Below are 18,557 nucleotides of genomic sequence, written 5' to 3' on the forward strand. Positions count from 1 at the left end.
ATAGATGTGGTTTCGCAGGGCAGCTGGTGGCGCTATGGCAACGAGCGCCATTGTTTGGTCCCCGTCATCCTACAGGATCGCCGCCCGTCGCCCTGTCCACTTTTCCTGTTACGGTAAACAAGTTAGACGGGGGCTGATTCATTTTGTATTGCGAACCAATTATTTTGTAATGCTTACAAACGAGTTTCGCCATAAAAGGACCACTAGAAGCATTATTATTAGCTTCACATAATATGTAATGTTAATTATAAAAAGTAGTCAGGCCCTAATTTAGATAACACTGCACAGAGTCATGTTTCGTATATTTAGAATAGTGATGTTTTAATGACAGTTTGCTGAACCTAAGTAAGTAGTCAGTTTTGCAGCGATCAATGAAGGAGCAGTAAGTAGTGACAAGTGGTGCGTATATTTGGCATCGCGCAAAACCCGGTCGGTTGAGCAAACGGCAAGTTTTCCGCGCGTTGAGTAAGACGCGAACGCGACGGAAGCACGCCGAGTTCTCCGACCTTTTAGGGAATATCTCTCGGTATCATTTAAATGCGCCGAGGATATAACCCAACTGATTGCAACTATCAACTTACGTATCCGAGACAAGATTTCTTTACTTAGGACTTACTAGCGATTCCTAGACACCTGTGGCGGGGGTGTTTTTATTAGCTTTCTGCTTTTCTTTTTATCCGACTTCCCAAAAAGGGGGAGGATTAAAATCGTCGGAAGCTTTTGTTGTTTACTCAAAGACGCTTTGGAGAAATCGAAATGAACTTTCGAAAATTGTAGGCATGCGTAGGCTAAAATCTAACACTTACGTGTATGTCTGAATACATCACAAAACAGTGAAGGTTTAAAGCTGACCTGATGATGGAGACGATAGACTGTTGGGGGAACTCCACAACCGTTTGTATAAACTAAGTACCTCGTATCTGGGCTTATTATATATTCGTAGCGATGAGAATTTTTGAAGCAATGTTAGCCAGAAGTCCTGGTTCTTATTTACTGAAAAAGGATACTACTATAGGCCTGTCGACAAAAATCCTATTTTCTAATTTAGAAGACCACATTCTTACGAGAATATGTAAAATATAGCTTGATTATATTGCATTAAGTTAAGACAGTAGCATCTTCGAGCATCGCTATGAATACGCGTCGCGCGAATAACCATATCAAGTCGTACTCGTCCCGCAGCGTAGTCTACACAAAACACTCGGCGCTCCACACAACGGCGCAGCGGGCTTTCATTCAGCGCGCAACACACTCGCTTACAAACGATCACTTCTGTATTCAAACCACATAAATTATTTTGAAAATTCTCTCTATGACTCGATTATCATATAATTCAGTAAAAAATATTACCATTTCTGAATCTACGAAAACTAAAATAAATAATCAATGAACGTGATGATGTATTCATTCGTCAGTGATTCACTGGCCTTCGTTAACGATAGTCGGGTACTGCAGCAAGACAATAATTACGCACAGACAGCCGTCAATCTCATCCGGTAAGACGCTAAGATAAATGATACATTGTTCGAGCCACATATCTGCATCGCGTGTCCACACTAGGATTTTCACTGAAAACAGAGTAACGCTCTGGCAATGCGCGTTTTCATAGAAATTGGGTCGCATACCGTTGTGTAACGTCCCGACGACGATGCGACGGCCATTGTGTACCATTTTTTACCATCGAAAACCAGGATTTGCATACAAATCATGCTACCTTTGTGACCGAGTCTGAAGCCAACAGAAGAAAACACATACAAACAGAACTATATGCTGCCGAAATAAAAGTGTCCCGTAGGATTTTTCGCAATAATGCCTGAAATCTGTCGGCACCATCGTCTCTCTTTTTATAGTTTGTGGCCCGGACGGGCCACGGATCATGCACTGTGTAATATAAACACATACAAACGCCCCGGACACGGCCCGGCCTCATATAAATCATCCCTTAGGTCCGTTTTTTAACTTCTTTTCCTTCCGAGCCTTTTCCCAAACAGTCATTGGTGTCCAAGAAATACTTAGAAAATTGCATTGGTACTTGCCTGACCTGGAATCGAACCCCCGCCCTTATACTTGAGAGGTTGGCTCTTTACCCACTCGGCCACCACGACTCCCGTTTTACACACGACACGACGACGTCCGTTTTTAAAATAGTCCTTTTATATTTTTATGTGCTATTATTCGATAATGCTGATTGCTGATTCTGCCGTCATCAAGTCGAGCATATGCAAGTACTTTTATGCACACGATTACAAATACCAACGTAATCAGGATCGATGTCGCAAGCGTAAGGAATCATATTGCGTGAACTATTTTTATGGCAAGTATTAGTAGATTGACAGCAATCGAACTAAAGCAATTCCGAGTAAATGAAATAGCCCACATTTAATAAGAACATGGTTTGGAGTTCCGTACCTCAAACGGAAACCTAATAATACCAGTTTGTTTTGTCCGTATAGTGTTGACAGTAGGAGTGAGGTAATGTGAACGCGGCACATGTCACAAGGAAACTATAATTTATCTGTTGCAGAGATACGAGGCCCAGTGGGAAGTTTGCGCTGAATGGCCGCCGCAGCCACAAGTCGGACGAGCGCACTCCACAACTTTACCCATAATGTATGTATCTACATGGGCGTCTTCTAACAACTGCGTTTTGTGCTACTTTTGCTTTATGACAAATAAATAACTTTATTCATCCATGAAACAGGGTACAATATTTATTTTTAACAACAAAGACCGCTGAATACAACAATGTATACAACAATGTAGTACATGACTTAGTGAATGGAAAAGATCATCTGTAGCCTGTACTAGTTTGATAACTGTATTACAGGAGACAAGGTCTTTCGTCTTTAGTGTATCAGGTAATTAAAAATCATTTTGACAATTTTGACAGAGCCTAATGCGCAAGCCGGTGGGAAAGAGTTGCGGATACAAAAATTATACATGTTTATTACACAGGATTTTACAAAACTCCATGATATACTTAGTTTAAAATCAATAAACTTTCTTCAAGTTGTTGAGAAATCGAAAATTGATTCTTAGGAGTGTGTGATTGTTTGTTCTAACAGGCAGGTAAATTGTTCTTTGAAAGATTTGGCCAGAGAATAACTTTCAGGCAACTGTAATAGAAACCGCCCGATTTTAAGCAATCCTTCAAAACTCAAAATTGTTATCTATTGGTAAGTAAATAGGTGAGCGCTGTGCACATACCTGAGGTCCTGCAGCAGCGCGTCGCCCTGCGCGAGGGTGGCGGCGCAGGCGTCGAGCGAGGCCGCGCGGTGCTGCGCGCACTGCTCCAGCGCGCGCCGCGCCGCCTCCGCCGTGTCGTCCGCCGCGCACACGCCGCCGTCGCTGCGCAGCGTGTCCAGCCACTGCACCAGCTGCACCACACACACTTATATACAGCGAGGCGGCGAACAAGTAGTAAAAAGCGTATGCGTAAGCGTTGCGCCTCTCTAAGGCATAGAATACGCGACAGCTCCCACAGCATACTCAGAGCATTGAGCGATCGGTGGGACTGTCCAGTCCCACTTGTTAGGCCGATGGGTGAGACTGCACACACAGGCGGAGTTGGATGAGTGTGTATTTAAAAATATTTATTGTGTACTTGTTTTTGTTTCTGTATGTGTACCTACTAACAATAGCTTAATAAGTTTTAATGTATAATACTATGGACCGCGGTCTGCAAATAAATGAGTAATAATAAAAGTACCCTACTATAATAAGCCACATGCAGTCTTAAAGAATGTTAATTTTAAATTGTACTGGAATAGGACCATAATCACAGATTAAACTATTTATAACAATAGAGCAGACATAATTATGGTAGATAAACAAGAAATTAGTATACATAATAGATACAGCTACATGCAACACCCACACCCTTACTAACACACACACTGAAAAAATAGACAAATACACAATTTATCAATAAAGCTCAAAACGCAGTGGAATATCACACACACCACAACTATCCCCATCATAATGTCCAGCTCTGGAGTTATCCCAAAAACCTTGCACAAGAGCCTAAATACATTAAACATTAGTCCATCTACCTATCCCCATCATCCTCCGAGCCTTTTTCCCAATCATGCTGGGTCGGCTTCCAGTTTCACCGGATTCGGCTGAGTACCAGTGCTTTACAAGAAGCGACTGCCTATCTGACCTCCTCAACCCAATTGCCAGGGCAACCCGATACCCTTTGGTTAGACTGGTGTCAGACTTATTGGCTTCTGACTACCCGTAACGACTGCCAAGGATGTTCAATGACAGCCGGGACCTACAGTTTAACGTGCCATCCGAAACAAAGTCAATGGTGTCTAAGATATACTTAGAAAGTACATACCACGGAGGAGAAAAGACTAGCGGAGATGCCCTAACGCAGGTAGGTCACGCGCCTTCAAGTAGGTCAAATACGTCACGACTACGTCACGGCAGGCGTGGCTGGACACCGCCCATAGACCGTCCTTCACATCTAAATGACATCTATATATCATTTATTTGTAACTCGACTAAAACGATGAAATGCGCTATCATTAATTGTAGAAATTGCTCAGGATCCAAACTCAAACATACCATAAGATAACATTTCACGTGTAATTAATATTTTAACTTTAAAACATATTTTTGCTACAGACATCTGTTGTCGAATAGCTGCCTATATATTCTAGAACCTCTAAGTTAATTTGTATTATTTTCGTATGAATCTTGAATCAATGTACATTATTGATACCAATTTTTGCCTTAAAAAGCAGCTTCATTTTTCCTTGCATCCTACAAGTTTTTTTATAGATTATTTACAAACCAAAACGTATGGTATATTATCATGAACCCTAGAAAGGCCCCAAGCCTAACTGCCGACTTTCGACTGCCTTTTTAAGGACAAAGGACAGTTAACATCCTACGAATTTATTGTTAGAATAGAATTAAAGGCTTACATGAATGATGCGGTGAAACAAGATATGAGTTAGTGTATATCATCTTCATTTCAATTTCTTCGATCAACTATTGACATAAATCATGATCAAGCACAATAAGTGTGAATTGACATGTATAGTAGCAGCAGTAGGTAAACAGTGAAACCTTCATTTAAATAAAATAGATTGTTGATAGTCGGCTGCCAGCATGCAAATATACTAAGTGAAAGTTCACCTGGAGCCTGGCGTGAGTCCAGGGCACACAGTGTTTCTATACATATGAAGGGTTTGACGGGCCGCTCGATTAATCAAATAAGACTTATATGCAGATGTTTCCCGAGTGGTTTAGTTGGTGAAGCACTATCACGACTATCATGCGAGCACCCGCCACGGAGCCATACATACAATAAACACGATGTAATCAACACACCTGATTTATGACCCGTTTTGCTTATAAATCATTTGAAAACGACAAAGATTTAAATGTGCGTAAATAAAATAAGGAAATTATTTCAATGGGTTATCTGTATCCGGCGTCGTCCTAATTGGCAGCGATCGCACGATGGCGCGATGCGTTTTTCATCTCACGATCTCACTATCTCACTTGCGACGTTCAAATAGGACACTCTGATGAAATCTGTATGTTTGAACTCATCGAACGACGAGAACGCATCGTGTCATCGTACAATCGCTGTCAATTAGGACGACGTCTTAGATGAAAAACGCATCGCGCCGTCGTGCGATTGCTGCCAATTAGGACGACGCCTCCCAATGACAAATTCAATTTTAGACCTCGACCGTTTTTTGGTGCAGATAACAGTAGCTGTCAGTCAGTACAAACAACAGTGTTTTCCCTTGAAAACTGACAGAGAAACTGTTCAAAACACTCGGTACAATTGGTACCTCTATAAACTTTGTCAACACGACAGTAACTAATATCTCGACAAGTTCCTTAAGAAAGACCTTTGGCCGAGAGATGTTGTGTACCGCCGGTTTCGTGGCCGGCTACGTGACACCAGTCAGTGTAACACGACGCCGATGATTCGTGTGCACTAGTTTTTATTTACTGACTTTTTTATTTTGTCCGTATAGTAACTTAAGTGAATTATAGTAGGTATTGTGTTTATTGTATACTGAAAGTTTCAAAACTATGTAAACTTATGAATAAGTTTATATTGTGCATCTCGCGAAATATTAGGATATCTCTGTTGAATCACCATACACGCATATTTCACATAAAGGGAGATTAAAGGATTCATCGTTTGACTTTATACTGATACTAGCGACCCGCTGCGGCTTCGCTCGGGATAAACAAACTGTCTACTTACCAAAATACCATCTTTAAACAGAGGTCTCTCTATTTTCACTACACAATACACACACGAACTATGTAATTTCCAAATGATACACTCACTACTAAATACAATTAATACAACGAACAAATTGTAAACTATCTTAAACAAAATAAAAACAATGAGAGTGAATTTGTTTGTTTACATTTGAGAGCTCTAAGCGCTGTCTCTCGCGCGTAGACAGATACTCTACTCGGGACGCGTTCTTTCTCGTTCACTCGCGCTTGTTCATTGGCTAGAAGCCGCTCGTGTGCTGGCTTACCGCGCGCCCATATTTTGCGAACATCGCGCGGCTGCGATGACGTCATGCAGGCGTAGATTTGTATGGACATTTTCGAAGAAGGAAGCCGAGACGTGTAACGGGTTGTATAGGAGCAAAATGTTTTAAGTAATTTATAGACAAAACGATGGTATGCATTTCGTTATACATACATACATATTTAAAGTCGTGGTGGCCAAGTGGGCAAAGAACCAACCTCTCGAGTATGAGGGCGCGGGTTCGATTCCAGGTCAGGCAAATACCAATGCAACTTTTCTAAGTTTGTATGTACTTTCTAAGTATATCTTAGACACCAATTACTGAGGATAGCACGTTAAACTGTAGGTTCCGGCTGTCATTGAAAATCCTTGGCAGTCGTTACGGGTAGTCAGAAGCCAGTAAGTCTGACACTAGTCTAACCAAGGGGTATCGGGTTGCCAGGATAACTGGGTTGAGGAGGTCAGATAGGCAGTCGCTTCTTGTAAAGCACTGGTACTCAGCTTAATCCGGTTAGACTGGAAGTCGACCCCAACATAGTTGGGAAAAGGCTCGGAGGATGGATGGATATTTAAATTGCGTGGTTTAAATTATTATATTAATTATACCTATACCTATATTATTAATTATACCTATGCTTGTAAGTTGAAATTGGAAAGTGAATCCGACAGGAATCGGCTTATAGAGACGCCTCGCCACTGGTAGTGATGATATGAAGTACCTCCTTCTCGTGCGTGTAGAGCATGACGGCGCGGTCGAGGCGGCGGCGGCGGCGGTCCACGCGCGCCGCGAAGGCCGCCACGTGCGCCTCCAGCTCGCGCGCCACGCCCAGCACCTCCTCCGCGCAGCACTCGCCCGACCGCGCCAGCTCCTCCGCGCCCGCCAGCAGCTTCTCCGCGTTCGTGTACGTGTTCTGCGTCACGATACTTATACTCAATACACCTGCTCCATTTCACTAACAGTTTCCTATACTTCAGGTTGTTTCGATATGCCTACTTATGCACAAGCCGGCTACAGAGTTTCTTTCTGTAGTCGGCCTAAGAAAGCTTTGACTCAGTCGTAAAAACACTTCTACTAAAACAGCATTACGAAACTACTTTTCTTAACTACATATGACAAAACAATATATTCATAAAATAAACTTACTTGAGCAACATTTTCAAAATGCTCATGAGATTTTTGATATACTCTAGCTTTATGGAGATTCCTTCCTATTCCAGTGTTCTTCTGTAAAAATACTTCACCGTGATTCGCCAACCAATCGAGCACCTGGAACAATGAATAACAAACACCAAATATTGTATTATTGCGTTTTATTTTCACGAGTATACATATTGTTTGCGCTCGAAACTCGAATTACAGAGATGGTTTAAGATGTAGCGAGTGCGAGCTAGCATTGGTACGGACCTGCCTGCAATCTTCTTTATACAAAAGCAAGGCGAGTCTCTGGTGTAGCTTGAGACGCGCCTGGTGGTAGCGCGCCTCGAGCGCGCGGTGGTGGCCGAGGATCTGGTGGATGACGGCCAGCACGTGGTTGGCGCCCGAGCTGTAGTCCGCCGCCGGGTCGCCGCCGCCGCCCGCGCCGCTCGACGACCCTTCCCCCTGCACACACATTACACTTCATCCTTGTTCTACACCATACATAACACGATACAATTATACTATCGCTAAATAGACTCTTACCATATCGGCAGGATCCGTTTGATGGCACACTTGGACAAGATGATCCAACTGGTACAACAGTTTTTTACTCGTCGAATGGACCTGAAACCAAAAACAATCTAAGCATGTTTGGTGAATCCTTTGTTGAATTATGAAGTGTTGTAGTGGCGACAGTTGCTAACCTCGGTGTAGGCCTGGCACATGTGCTCGTAGAGCTGGCGATGGCGCTGCGCGTGCTGCTCGAGCGCGCGCGGGTCGGCGCAGGGCGCGGCGCCGGCGGCGAGCGCGAGCGCCGCGCCGCACTGCGCGCCCCACCCGCCCACCGCCGACACGTACGCCTCCGCCTTGTGGTGGAACACCACCGACAGCGACAGCACCGCCGACCGCTCCTCCAGACCTGCCACCCAACACATTTACCTTAATACACGCTGACACTTGTGACACGTCATCATCTCAGCCATAGGACGTCCACTGCTGAACATAGGCCTCCCCCTTTGATCTCCACAGATGGAGGCGACCTGCATCCAGCGTCTTCCGGCAACCTTTATAAGGCCGTCTGTCCACCTTGTTGGTGGACGTCCTACGCTGCGCTTGCTAGTCCGTGGCTTCCACTCCAGTACTTTTCGACCCCATCGGACATCTGCTCTGCGAGCAATATGGCCTGCCCATTGCCACTTCAACTTGCTAATCCGGTGGGCTATATCTGTTTTTAGTTCGTCTACGGATCCCCTCATTTTGGACTCGATCACGTAGAGAAACTCCGAGCATAGCCTTCTCCATAGATAGCTCGTTGAGCGAATTTGAGTTTTGAGATGGGGCCGATAGTAGAATTAATAGTAATAGGTTTAGCACCCCTGGCTTGCTGCACGCGTCGACACCTCGCTTTTGTTCTCTTAATGAGTTTGTTTGTATGCTTTATGGCGCTGTTCATTTTAAAGTAAATATTACTAAAGGAGATTGGGCAAGAATGTATGAAGTTTGGTCCAAATGTCCACCACGAACGAGACCTATATAATTTAATAGTCCAGTTATTTTAGAGTAACTTTTACTAAGAAAGTAAAAAAAAAACAATGCCAAAAAAAAGTTTATCCAAAAATGTATTCTTAATTTTCGGTAGTTTTTGTATGTTATCATTATAATTTTTTATTTCACTCCACTACCATTTCCGCACTTTATCTAAAACTAAGATGAGTAAGACACATTTGCATATAAACAGCCCATATTTTTGCATGTACGAATCACTAACGAATTGAGGCGCCAGAAGTGCTTGAATATACTCAGCGGTTCCTGGTTCCAGCGGTAACTGGTGGTGTCTTCTCTCTAATAATGAACAATTCTATTTTGTCAGAAGTTACAGAAAGTACCAAAATCGAACATCACGAACAGTAATTGAAAAAATGAAATTGAAAAAATCTGTAAAATGTTGTATTTGATTTTGCTATAACTTTTTTCTGGCATTATATTTTTTTTTACTTTCATAACAAAAAATGTTCTACATTTAACGGGCTATCTAGCCATATAGGCCTCGTTCGTGGTGGACATTTGGACCGGAATCGCCCATTGTCCTTTATATTTGTCTCACTTACTCTGCCGTGTTTTGTCATTAATCTATCTTATTCATTTTATTGGAAGATGTATGATGCATTTTTCGCTTGCTTTTATGTATTATATTATACATGTGAAGTAGTGTTTAGTTGGTTGTTGACGTGCCTGATGGTTGCATGTATGATTGGGGGAGTATTAATTCCTTTAGACTTTCGCGTAATTTGTTGTTATTTATAAGTTACAAAAATGAATTCATTGTGTGATTTAAAGATGTACTACCAGAATATTCGGGGATTACGATCCAAAACTATTCAATTCTTTAGGAATTTAAGTGTTACTTCTTACGACGTTATATTACTTACGGAAACATAATATGGTTATTGCCTGGTGTGAGTGACTCAGAGAAATTGTTTGATAATCGCTATATAATGTGGCGTCGGGATAGGGATTACGATGTCACTGGACAAACCCACGGTGGTGGAGTGCTCATTGCAGTCCGAAAGGAGTTATGTGCCTTGCCTCAACCCTCTTACGCAAGTACTGCGGAGGACTTGTGGTGGACTTTGCCTATTAAACAATGTAGTATTAGATCTTCTAACAATTTCAATTTAAATGTTTGTGTTGTGTATTTGTGCCGGCAAAATTTGGGTTTGTCCTTTTCTAATCAATTAAATAATTTTCTTACAGGACTGGAGAAGATAGTGATAAGTAAGCCTAATGATAAATATTTCATAACTCTGGTCAACAGCATTTTTGGTGCAAAGGTGAAATATATAATTTCTTATAAATTATTTGATACGTTATCGAAGTCCAGAACATAAAGTTGCACTAGCACGTCGGGATTTAGAGATATACCCCTCCTAAAGTACCAAAAACGCGTTTTTAGGGTTCCTTACCTCAAAAGGAAAAAACGGAACCCTTATAGGATCACTTTGTTGTCCGTCTGTCTGTCAAGACCCTTTATCTCAAGAACGCATGGACGTATCAAGCTGAAATTCACATGAAATACTCAGGCTATTGTCCCTTTAAGCTGTGAAAATATCTTGTCAAACTTCTAAGCCAAGCCAATCAAAAGATACAGCCGATTATGTCGATATTTTCAACAAATTTTCGACACTCGCAAAGGAATCAAAACCTACAGGATACTTCCCGTAAACTCAGAATCTTGAAATTTGGCATGAAGCATTGTCATATAATGCAAATATGGGAAAAATTGCGAAAATCAATTTATTTTAGTTATAATATATAAATAAATAATAAATAAATTGTTTACTGCACAAGAATTGAACATACACTATAACATAACAAACTTTTCAACATGTTTCATCGCTAAGGTAGTGTTGACGTGAACTCTGCCATGTTAAGATTTAACTTGTGTTATGGGTACCAGCGCTCTTACATAGTTTGCTCCTAAACGATTACATTCCATTGTGGTAGTAAGTTACCATAGAAGGTGGCGGATGTATACGAGTCTTTTAGTCTATATGTTTACAAATAATTAATAACATATAAATTAATTACCACAAAAGCCTGTTTGTGTGTTGTGTGTGTTATGTATGTTAGTGTGTTGTGTTTGCTGTGTATGTGTGTGTGTGAGAGTATGTGAGGGAGGTAGTGTGTGTTGATACCTATGTCAAGTAGTGTTATTTTATAATATTGATAATGTGAGAAGGTCTTCGGTCTCAGCATATAATAAAAATATTTTAATAAAATGAAACTTACTACTTTATTTCTCGCGAACGAATAAAGGTATCAAATTGAAATTTATACCAAATACTTAGGTCTATTGTTCCTTTAAGCAGTAAAAATCAAACTTATAAGTTAACGCGATCACAAGATACAGCAGTTATACCGACACCTTAGACGAATTTCCGTCACACGCTAGGGAATCAAAACCTACAAGGTACTTCCCGTGAACTCAGAATCTTGAAATTCGGCACGAAGCAACGTTATATAGTACAGATAAAGGAAAAATTGCAAAAATGATAAATTTGAAGTTACATAAAATATTATTTTTGCTTACATGACATAATATTTTTTAAATAATTATAAAGTTAGTATCTACCGCTTTTCACATGAACGTGTAGAGATATTAAAGTTGAAATTCATATCAAACACTTCTTAAATCTAATTGCCTCTAAACTGTGAAAAATTCTATATCATTCAAAGGACAATGGGCGAAATGTTTGGATGTTGGTCTACTCCTCCTCTAGTAATGAGTCATACATTATTTGAAATGTCTTTTCAAGCGTTACATTTTGTACTAACATACTACTTACCAAAGAAGAATGGCGAAAATGGACCCACATGATTTAAAGATCATTTATTTGCAAATCTATATTAATTTAAATAACAAGTTTGATAGAGGATTATATAAAAAATATTGAGTTTTTAGCTCATGGGAATTAGAAGTTAGAAATAAACTAAATCTATTAAAAATTAGATAACATGCAGTTTGCGAACGCATCGTGTGTCACTGATTACGTTCCTATCTTCATAGTTAATTATTAAGTAGATTCATCGCCGTACACTTGTTCGTCCACAAGTTACTACGTTTGGCAATTATTATTTTCTTGTATTTTTTACTTAAAAAGTAAAATAGAAACAGCAACAATGAATAAGCAAAGTACACATTTAGTAAATAATAATTACAACGCTAGTATGTTGTATTGCTAACCTTTTTTGTGCGAACGCAAATTGGAACGTTTGTGGCAAGAGGATCCTGTCAGTGCTGTGTTCTGTCATTCCATGTTTGGTTATGTTTCCAACGGCTAACTTGGGATTTGAATGCGATTTTGTGGATAACTTTTTGACGACTTGGCTTTCTATTTGGACTGACTATTCTGCATAACGACTACCGTATTTATCTTTGAATTCCGATTTGCAAGTGATTTGGACTTATTTACCGTGTAAAATGCGTTGTGTCAATTGCCAATTACGCATTGCACGATTACATCGTGTATTGGATGAAAATGCTCAGATAATTGAGAAAGTGGAGAGATGGATTTATCCTCTTCCTTCTATGTTGTGATAAAAAGTAAATAAAAGATGTTTTTAATAACGAGTAGGTATATTGTTTCATTTGGTAAACATGTTTTTATGTAATAGTTTAACACAACTATGTTTTTACCCACACTGCTGCTGAGCTACAACGTGACGCCTGCGCTACGTTGTTGCGGCACGCTGCGCTAACGTAACGACACTACAATAAAATTGTGCGACTTCCCCGCTGCGGCGCAGAAGTCGCACTATTGCACAAACTGCAGTAACGCGGTGCATGCGACGGGCACCTGCAGGGCTAATGCTGCGTATGCATTAACCCTCAAGAGTCAAGGGTGACAAATCAACATCGAGCTTTTCTAGGCTGTGCTATGTTTGGTCAACTAAACAGAGCTTGCCTCGCACAGTGCTGCACAGCATGGTTTGTTAGTATCCTCATTAAAATATAAGAGACGGCAGAGTTAAAAAAACAGCACAGTCCAGCACAGCTCGATGTTGATTTGTCACCCTTACACTGATGCCGTGACAACGCGACGCCTGCACAACGTAGGTAGTCGCGGCGTCTGCGCTGCCCACACTTTTATCGGATGCCTACGCTGAGCAAACAGTGAAGGCGATTTTTAGGCATCGTTCATCTATAGTTTAAACCACGTCACCAAGTTCCTAGTTCACAAATATTCTTTTCGTTTTGAGATTTTTAGGTTATAATCTTCTACCTTGCATAACTTTTTTCTTCCAACTTTTACAACTCATTATCCATTTGCTTTTTTGTTAGTTTTGTATAGATCTACAAGTAGTACTAAGTTTCAATTATGTACGAATCTTATATCGATGGGTCCCAGTTTACATACAAGTTCGCCATTCTTCTTTTAGTAACGAAAAGCAAGACACGTCATGCCGTGGCATTAAAAAGCTGAGCCGGCCAACAAGCCGAAGCTGCGGTGGTGAGCGTGAAAACCATCTGCGGCGATAAGCTCGCATGGGACCGCCGGAGCCCCGCAGCGCCGGAGCCGTGACAGAAGCCGTACTGAGTTACACACAAATTCATATAACAATAAATAAGCGACGTACGTTTGGGAACCCCCGTATTAATTGGTATTTGGGAAATATTCTAGCGATCGTTAGCTTTTTTAGCCTAGTAAAAATTTTCCCACCCAAAACACAAATGTGAAAGACGGCCAAGTTCGATAAGGGAATGCTTCGCCTATAAAAGAAGTGAGATCTGAATAAGTACCAAGTTCCATACACATACCTCAGTTAAAAATAATTACTTTTTAATGATGTTATTAGATCAAATTAGAACTCATGGTAGGTATTACATAATTGGTAACAGCTAAGTAGTGACAATATATAATATTTAGTCTAAAGTGTATTTTAAGGCGTCCATATATTTTTATGACAGACAATAATAGGAAAAAATGGATTTATTTCATAATATGTTAGGAAACGTTATTTGGTGACCATTAATCCATTTTCGTAGCTGTTTAGATTTTTTTTGGTTGCAAAATATATACTTTTTTTATATGGCATACTCTCTAATATTTTTTTTACACCTTCATACGAAAAAGATGCTTTAAAAATTGTTCAGGCGCTGTTTTGGAAACATCGTTCATGGGACTATTTACGGACTATTTTATTAAATTATTTTTTTGTTTGATAGTGTACCTATACCTCACAGGTGGTCCCATAATCATCAGGTCAGGATCTGATGATGGAAACCCTGACAAATTTAGGGCAACTTTTGAAAGTTGTACGCATGCGCAGGATAAAAACTTGACTTATAAATGTAAACAAGGTGTATGTCTTATAACACTATGTAACAGTGAAGATTTGGAGCTGACCTGATGATGGAGAATTTAAATTTAAAGAAAACTCGTAATGATGTAAAGTAACTGGATTTGAATTGAGAAGAGCAGTACTAAATGATTCTTTAGTTAGAAAATACGAAAAAAAAAGTGTCCACTGTTCTAGACTTCGATGTTGACTAGTGATATGTAAGCTACCTCAGAATTCGGTGTCTAATGGATGTACCTAAGTTTATTTCCCCACCGACTGCCCAACAAAACATTAAGTAGTTACTGTCACATAAAGCAACAAAGGTTGAGAGCAGGGGGTCGTGACGTCACATCTATCAATAATTTGTACTCAAAAGTGACGACAAACAAAATTCAACCGTGTTGTATCTTCATAGCTATTTATTTGTAAGAGCAAAATAATAAGTGTGTATATTATTTTAGCGTTATCTAAAAGATGGAATAATAACTTTTTTCATTCGTCATGCCCATTACTTACATTAGCATACCGTGCAAGCCATACCTATCAGTTTACTAGAATAAGTATAACGAAGTAAGGTTTGGGCTGTGACTTACCGGCGGAGAGCTGCTTGTAGGCGCGCTCGAGGCGGTGCGCGAGCGCAGTGATCTCGGCCTCGGCGTAGTGGCGCTTGTCGGCGAGGCGCCGCGCGGCCGTGGTCACGCGCGCCACGCTCGGCCGCCCGCCGCCCGTGCACGCCGCCGCAAACCTGGTAGTTAAATATTTCTTATCTATACACCAGCCCCAGTCACATATTGATAACCCGATATCATACGTTACACGAGTCGTAGTCACATAGTCGTGGTGGCCTAGAGGGTAAAGGACCAACCTCTCGAGTATGAGGGTGTGGATTCGATTCCAGGTCACGCAAGCACCAATGCAACTTTTTTAAGTTTGTATGTACTTTCTAAGTATATCTAAGACACCAATAGCTGATAAAAAGGTGAAGGAAAACATCATGTGGAAACCTGGACTATAAAGTGAAATCACCAACCCGCATTGAGCAAGCGTGGTGATTAATGCTCAATCCGTCTCCATGTGATAGGCGGTCTGTACCCAGCAGTGGAACGAAAAAATAATGTTATTCTTTCAATAAACTTGATTTACTAATGGTCACAATAAAAGTGATTTGTCTCAGATAGAAGGTACGCGATACGCCGATCAGTAAGTGTGTACGAGTGGACACTGTGGTTACCTGGCGTGCTCCTCCTGCAGGCGCTTGGCGGCGGCGCAGGAGCGCCCGATCTCCACGTACGTAGCCAGGAACGCGGTGCGGTGGTTCACGATCCACTCCAGCATCTGCCACGTAAACGAACTTCCTTTATACATTCATGAATTTCAAACAATTTGCTAATAGCCCTAAAGTCTGAAGTTTACAGTAAATTCACCATATAGGTATAGAGTGTACGTAATACATCATATGTTCTATGAATGAGAGCAATAGTACGAAGATATACACGGCAGCACCTCGTCAAGTGCCGTCTCTACACAGTTTTTAAAGAACGGCTCGTTGTTTGTAAAAAACATACCGTGATCAATAGGACATACTCGAAAGATGTATATGTCCTATGTATGAGATGTGTATGTATTTCTTGTTGGAAATCCAAATAAATAAATAAATAATGACTTCGCTGTAGATTAAAACACGTTTAGGATCCATTAAATTGTGGGGAAATACTGATAACCCGTGCGAAGCCGCGGAGGGTCGCCAGTTTAAAATATAAGTAAGTACCGCGAAAATACAGTTCATAATTACTGACAGATAGCTCCTATTGTCAAGCATACATGTTGCTGCTTACGGGAAGTTACTGGTCGGTATCTAGAATAAACCCCGCCGCAATATCGTCTTCTGTAGAGTATATTATTCTTAGGCATTACAAGACAATTGAGAGAGTTGAACCTTTTCGCAGTCCTGTTCGAAGAGGCGCAGCTGGAAGCATTGGTCGAGCTGCATCTTCTTGTGCTGCCAGAGCTTGTGCGCGTGCGCGTGCGCGGACCGCACGGCGGAGAGCTGCGCGCGCACGGCGCCGGGCGAGCCGCAGTGGAAGGCGGGCTCGGCGCCGCTGCCGCTCGCCTCCGAGCCGGCCGCCTCCGCCGCCTCCAGCCGCTGCAGCACGCGCTCGCCTGCCACACACATCGCAACCATCACCCTCCACTTCATGCCACACTTTCTTACTAACTAGACAACATAATACACACAAACACGCTCGCGTTACAATAAATGCTGTGCGTTAGAACGCGGCTAACTCAGTCGAAAAGCGGGCCATCACCTTGCATCAACAGCGATGCATTTGAAATGCGCATGTTACAATTATAATAGCAGGTGGCTATTTGGGTGTAAGTGTCTGTACTTGAATGTAATATAAATGATCATGATCATGAAGCATTCTGATGAGAGCACGCAAAATGTAGTTACAGAGAATTTAGAAACACAGCGAATTAATGCATAGGTATGTAATTAAAACTGCAACTTATACACAAAAATATAATAGCTACTCAGTAGTCAACAGTCGAAGAAATGCCATACAAATGTTAAATTCTTAGTTAATGAGATAATAGGACCGTCAATATGCCTACACAGTAATATGTTATATAAAAGTGTATACCAGAGTGTTCAGGGCACCACAAGCAATCGAAACACATGACTAGTTCATAACACGACACCCTTCAGCGTAGTGGTGTATAATGGCGCGTGCGCAATGAGCACTGAAACCTGATGTTATACAACAACGCGCCTGCCTGCCTGCCCGCCGGTCAACCGTGACACTAAACGTTATATGAATCAAAAATAAATAGACAACCAATTCCGCAATTTAACGTTTTCTAATGCACGTCGTCGTTTATTATGTGCATACTTTAAACATATATGGATGCGTAATAATGCGAGCGATGATTATAACGTATTACTGAACACTTCTAACTCTTTGATTGCAGATTTTAATTAGACCTTTTGAATAACGTTTTCAGTTGAGTAATTAACACTTAATGGTTGCGACATTGAATAGAATTAATTTGAAGATCTCCCATGTTTAATCATAATGAATTGATTTAACAGGAGTACGAATTGTGGCGAATGTCTTAGCGACAATATTCGGTTCATATATAGGCGCATACCTTGGGCCTCCAGCTCGTCGACGGGCACCTTGGCGAGCCGCTTGCTGATGTCAGCGTGGGCGTCGATGGCCCTCCTCGCGCCCGTCACATCGTCCGCGAAGTCTGCCCTCGCGACGTCTTCTTGCAAGTCATCGAGCCTGTCTAACAACTCGCCAGCTTGCCACATTAGCTCTTCCAGCGCCTACAACAATACTCTGCGTTAACTTTCATATCACAAATAGCAAGTGACCTGCTCAAACGTTAAGTTCACTTTTCGGCTATGACTTGTGCACTGTCTGAATAAGGGGATCCAACTAACAACATTGCGCGGTCGCATTGTTTACGTGTCGCTTGCTCGGTTGCGACGAGTGGTGGCGGGTGGAATGGATTATGGACTATCGATATTACTTTGTACTTTTCTAAGAAACGAATGTTTACAAATTGTGTCATCACAACAGTTAGCGCATTCGATCTACAGATCCGCTAAAAGTGTATTCAGAGGTAATGTTTCAAGTGTCATTTTTTCATGCCGGCGATGTGCCGTGGAGTTTGTGTTGTAAGTATGTGGAGAATTTGAACTATAATTATAGTATAAACTCGCTGTAGAGCAGTGACCGTGATGGTGACGACGTCACTGCTGCAGAAGCGTGGGCCGCGCAGCACGCAGCACGCATGTCGCATGCGAGCCGTGCGCTTGTGGGAAGTATGATAGCGTTGCTCACGCTCCTCAACGAGCAATTCCTGTAATTATAGCACACTTCCGAATATTGCATGATTATGCTTACCAATCTTAGGTCTATCCATTGAGCGTGGTCATATTGCAGTGTACCATCTAAATCGGGGGTAAGCTGCGAACTATCTATCACTTTCGGCAATGCTTCTAAGCTAATCATTGTTGTCTGAAAAAAAACATTAAAAACAAGT

General features: G+C 41.4%; 1 protein-coding gene across 4 annotated transcripts in view; it reads right to left on the minus strand.

Moving 5' to 3' along the window:
* Positions 1 to 18,557, minus strand: part of LOC110372439 (kalirin) — a 140,651-nt gene that overhangs the window by 118,537 nt on the left and 3,557 nt on the right. For all 4 annotated transcript variants that reach the window (XM_049837210.2, XM_049837207.2, XM_049837203.2 and 1 more), the window contains exons 4-14: positions 18,419 to 18,532; positions 17,655 to 17,835; positions 16,441 to 16,664; positions 15,736 to 15,839; positions 15,098 to 15,249; positions 8,366 to 8,580; positions 8,205 to 8,285; positions 7,929 to 8,123; positions 7,668 to 7,790; positions 7,243 to 7,434; positions 3,208 to 3,377 (exon numbers count right to left, since the gene is read on the minus strand). In XM_049837210.2, the coding sequence (XP_049693167.2) occupies positions 3,208 to 3,377; positions 7,243 to 7,434; positions 7,668 to 7,790; positions 7,929 to 8,123; positions 8,205 to 8,285; positions 8,366 to 8,580; positions 15,098 to 15,249; positions 15,736 to 15,839; positions 16,441 to 16,664; positions 17,655 to 17,835; positions 18,419 to 18,532 (1,751 nt within the window). The remainder of the gene's footprint in view (positions 1 to 3,207; positions 3,378 to 7,242; positions 7,435 to 7,667; positions 7,791 to 7,928; positions 8,124 to 8,204; positions 8,286 to 8,365; positions 8,581 to 15,097; positions 15,250 to 15,735; positions 15,840 to 16,440; positions 16,665 to 17,654; positions 17,836 to 18,418; positions 18,533 to 18,557) is intronic.

Source organism: Helicoverpa armigera, chromosome 1, assembly GCF_030705265.1.
Source record: "Helicoverpa armigera isolate CAAS_96S chromosome 1, ASM3070526v1, whole genome shotgun sequence".
NCBI lineage: Eukaryota > Metazoa > Arthropoda > Insecta > Lepidoptera > Noctuidae > Helicoverpa > Helicoverpa armigera.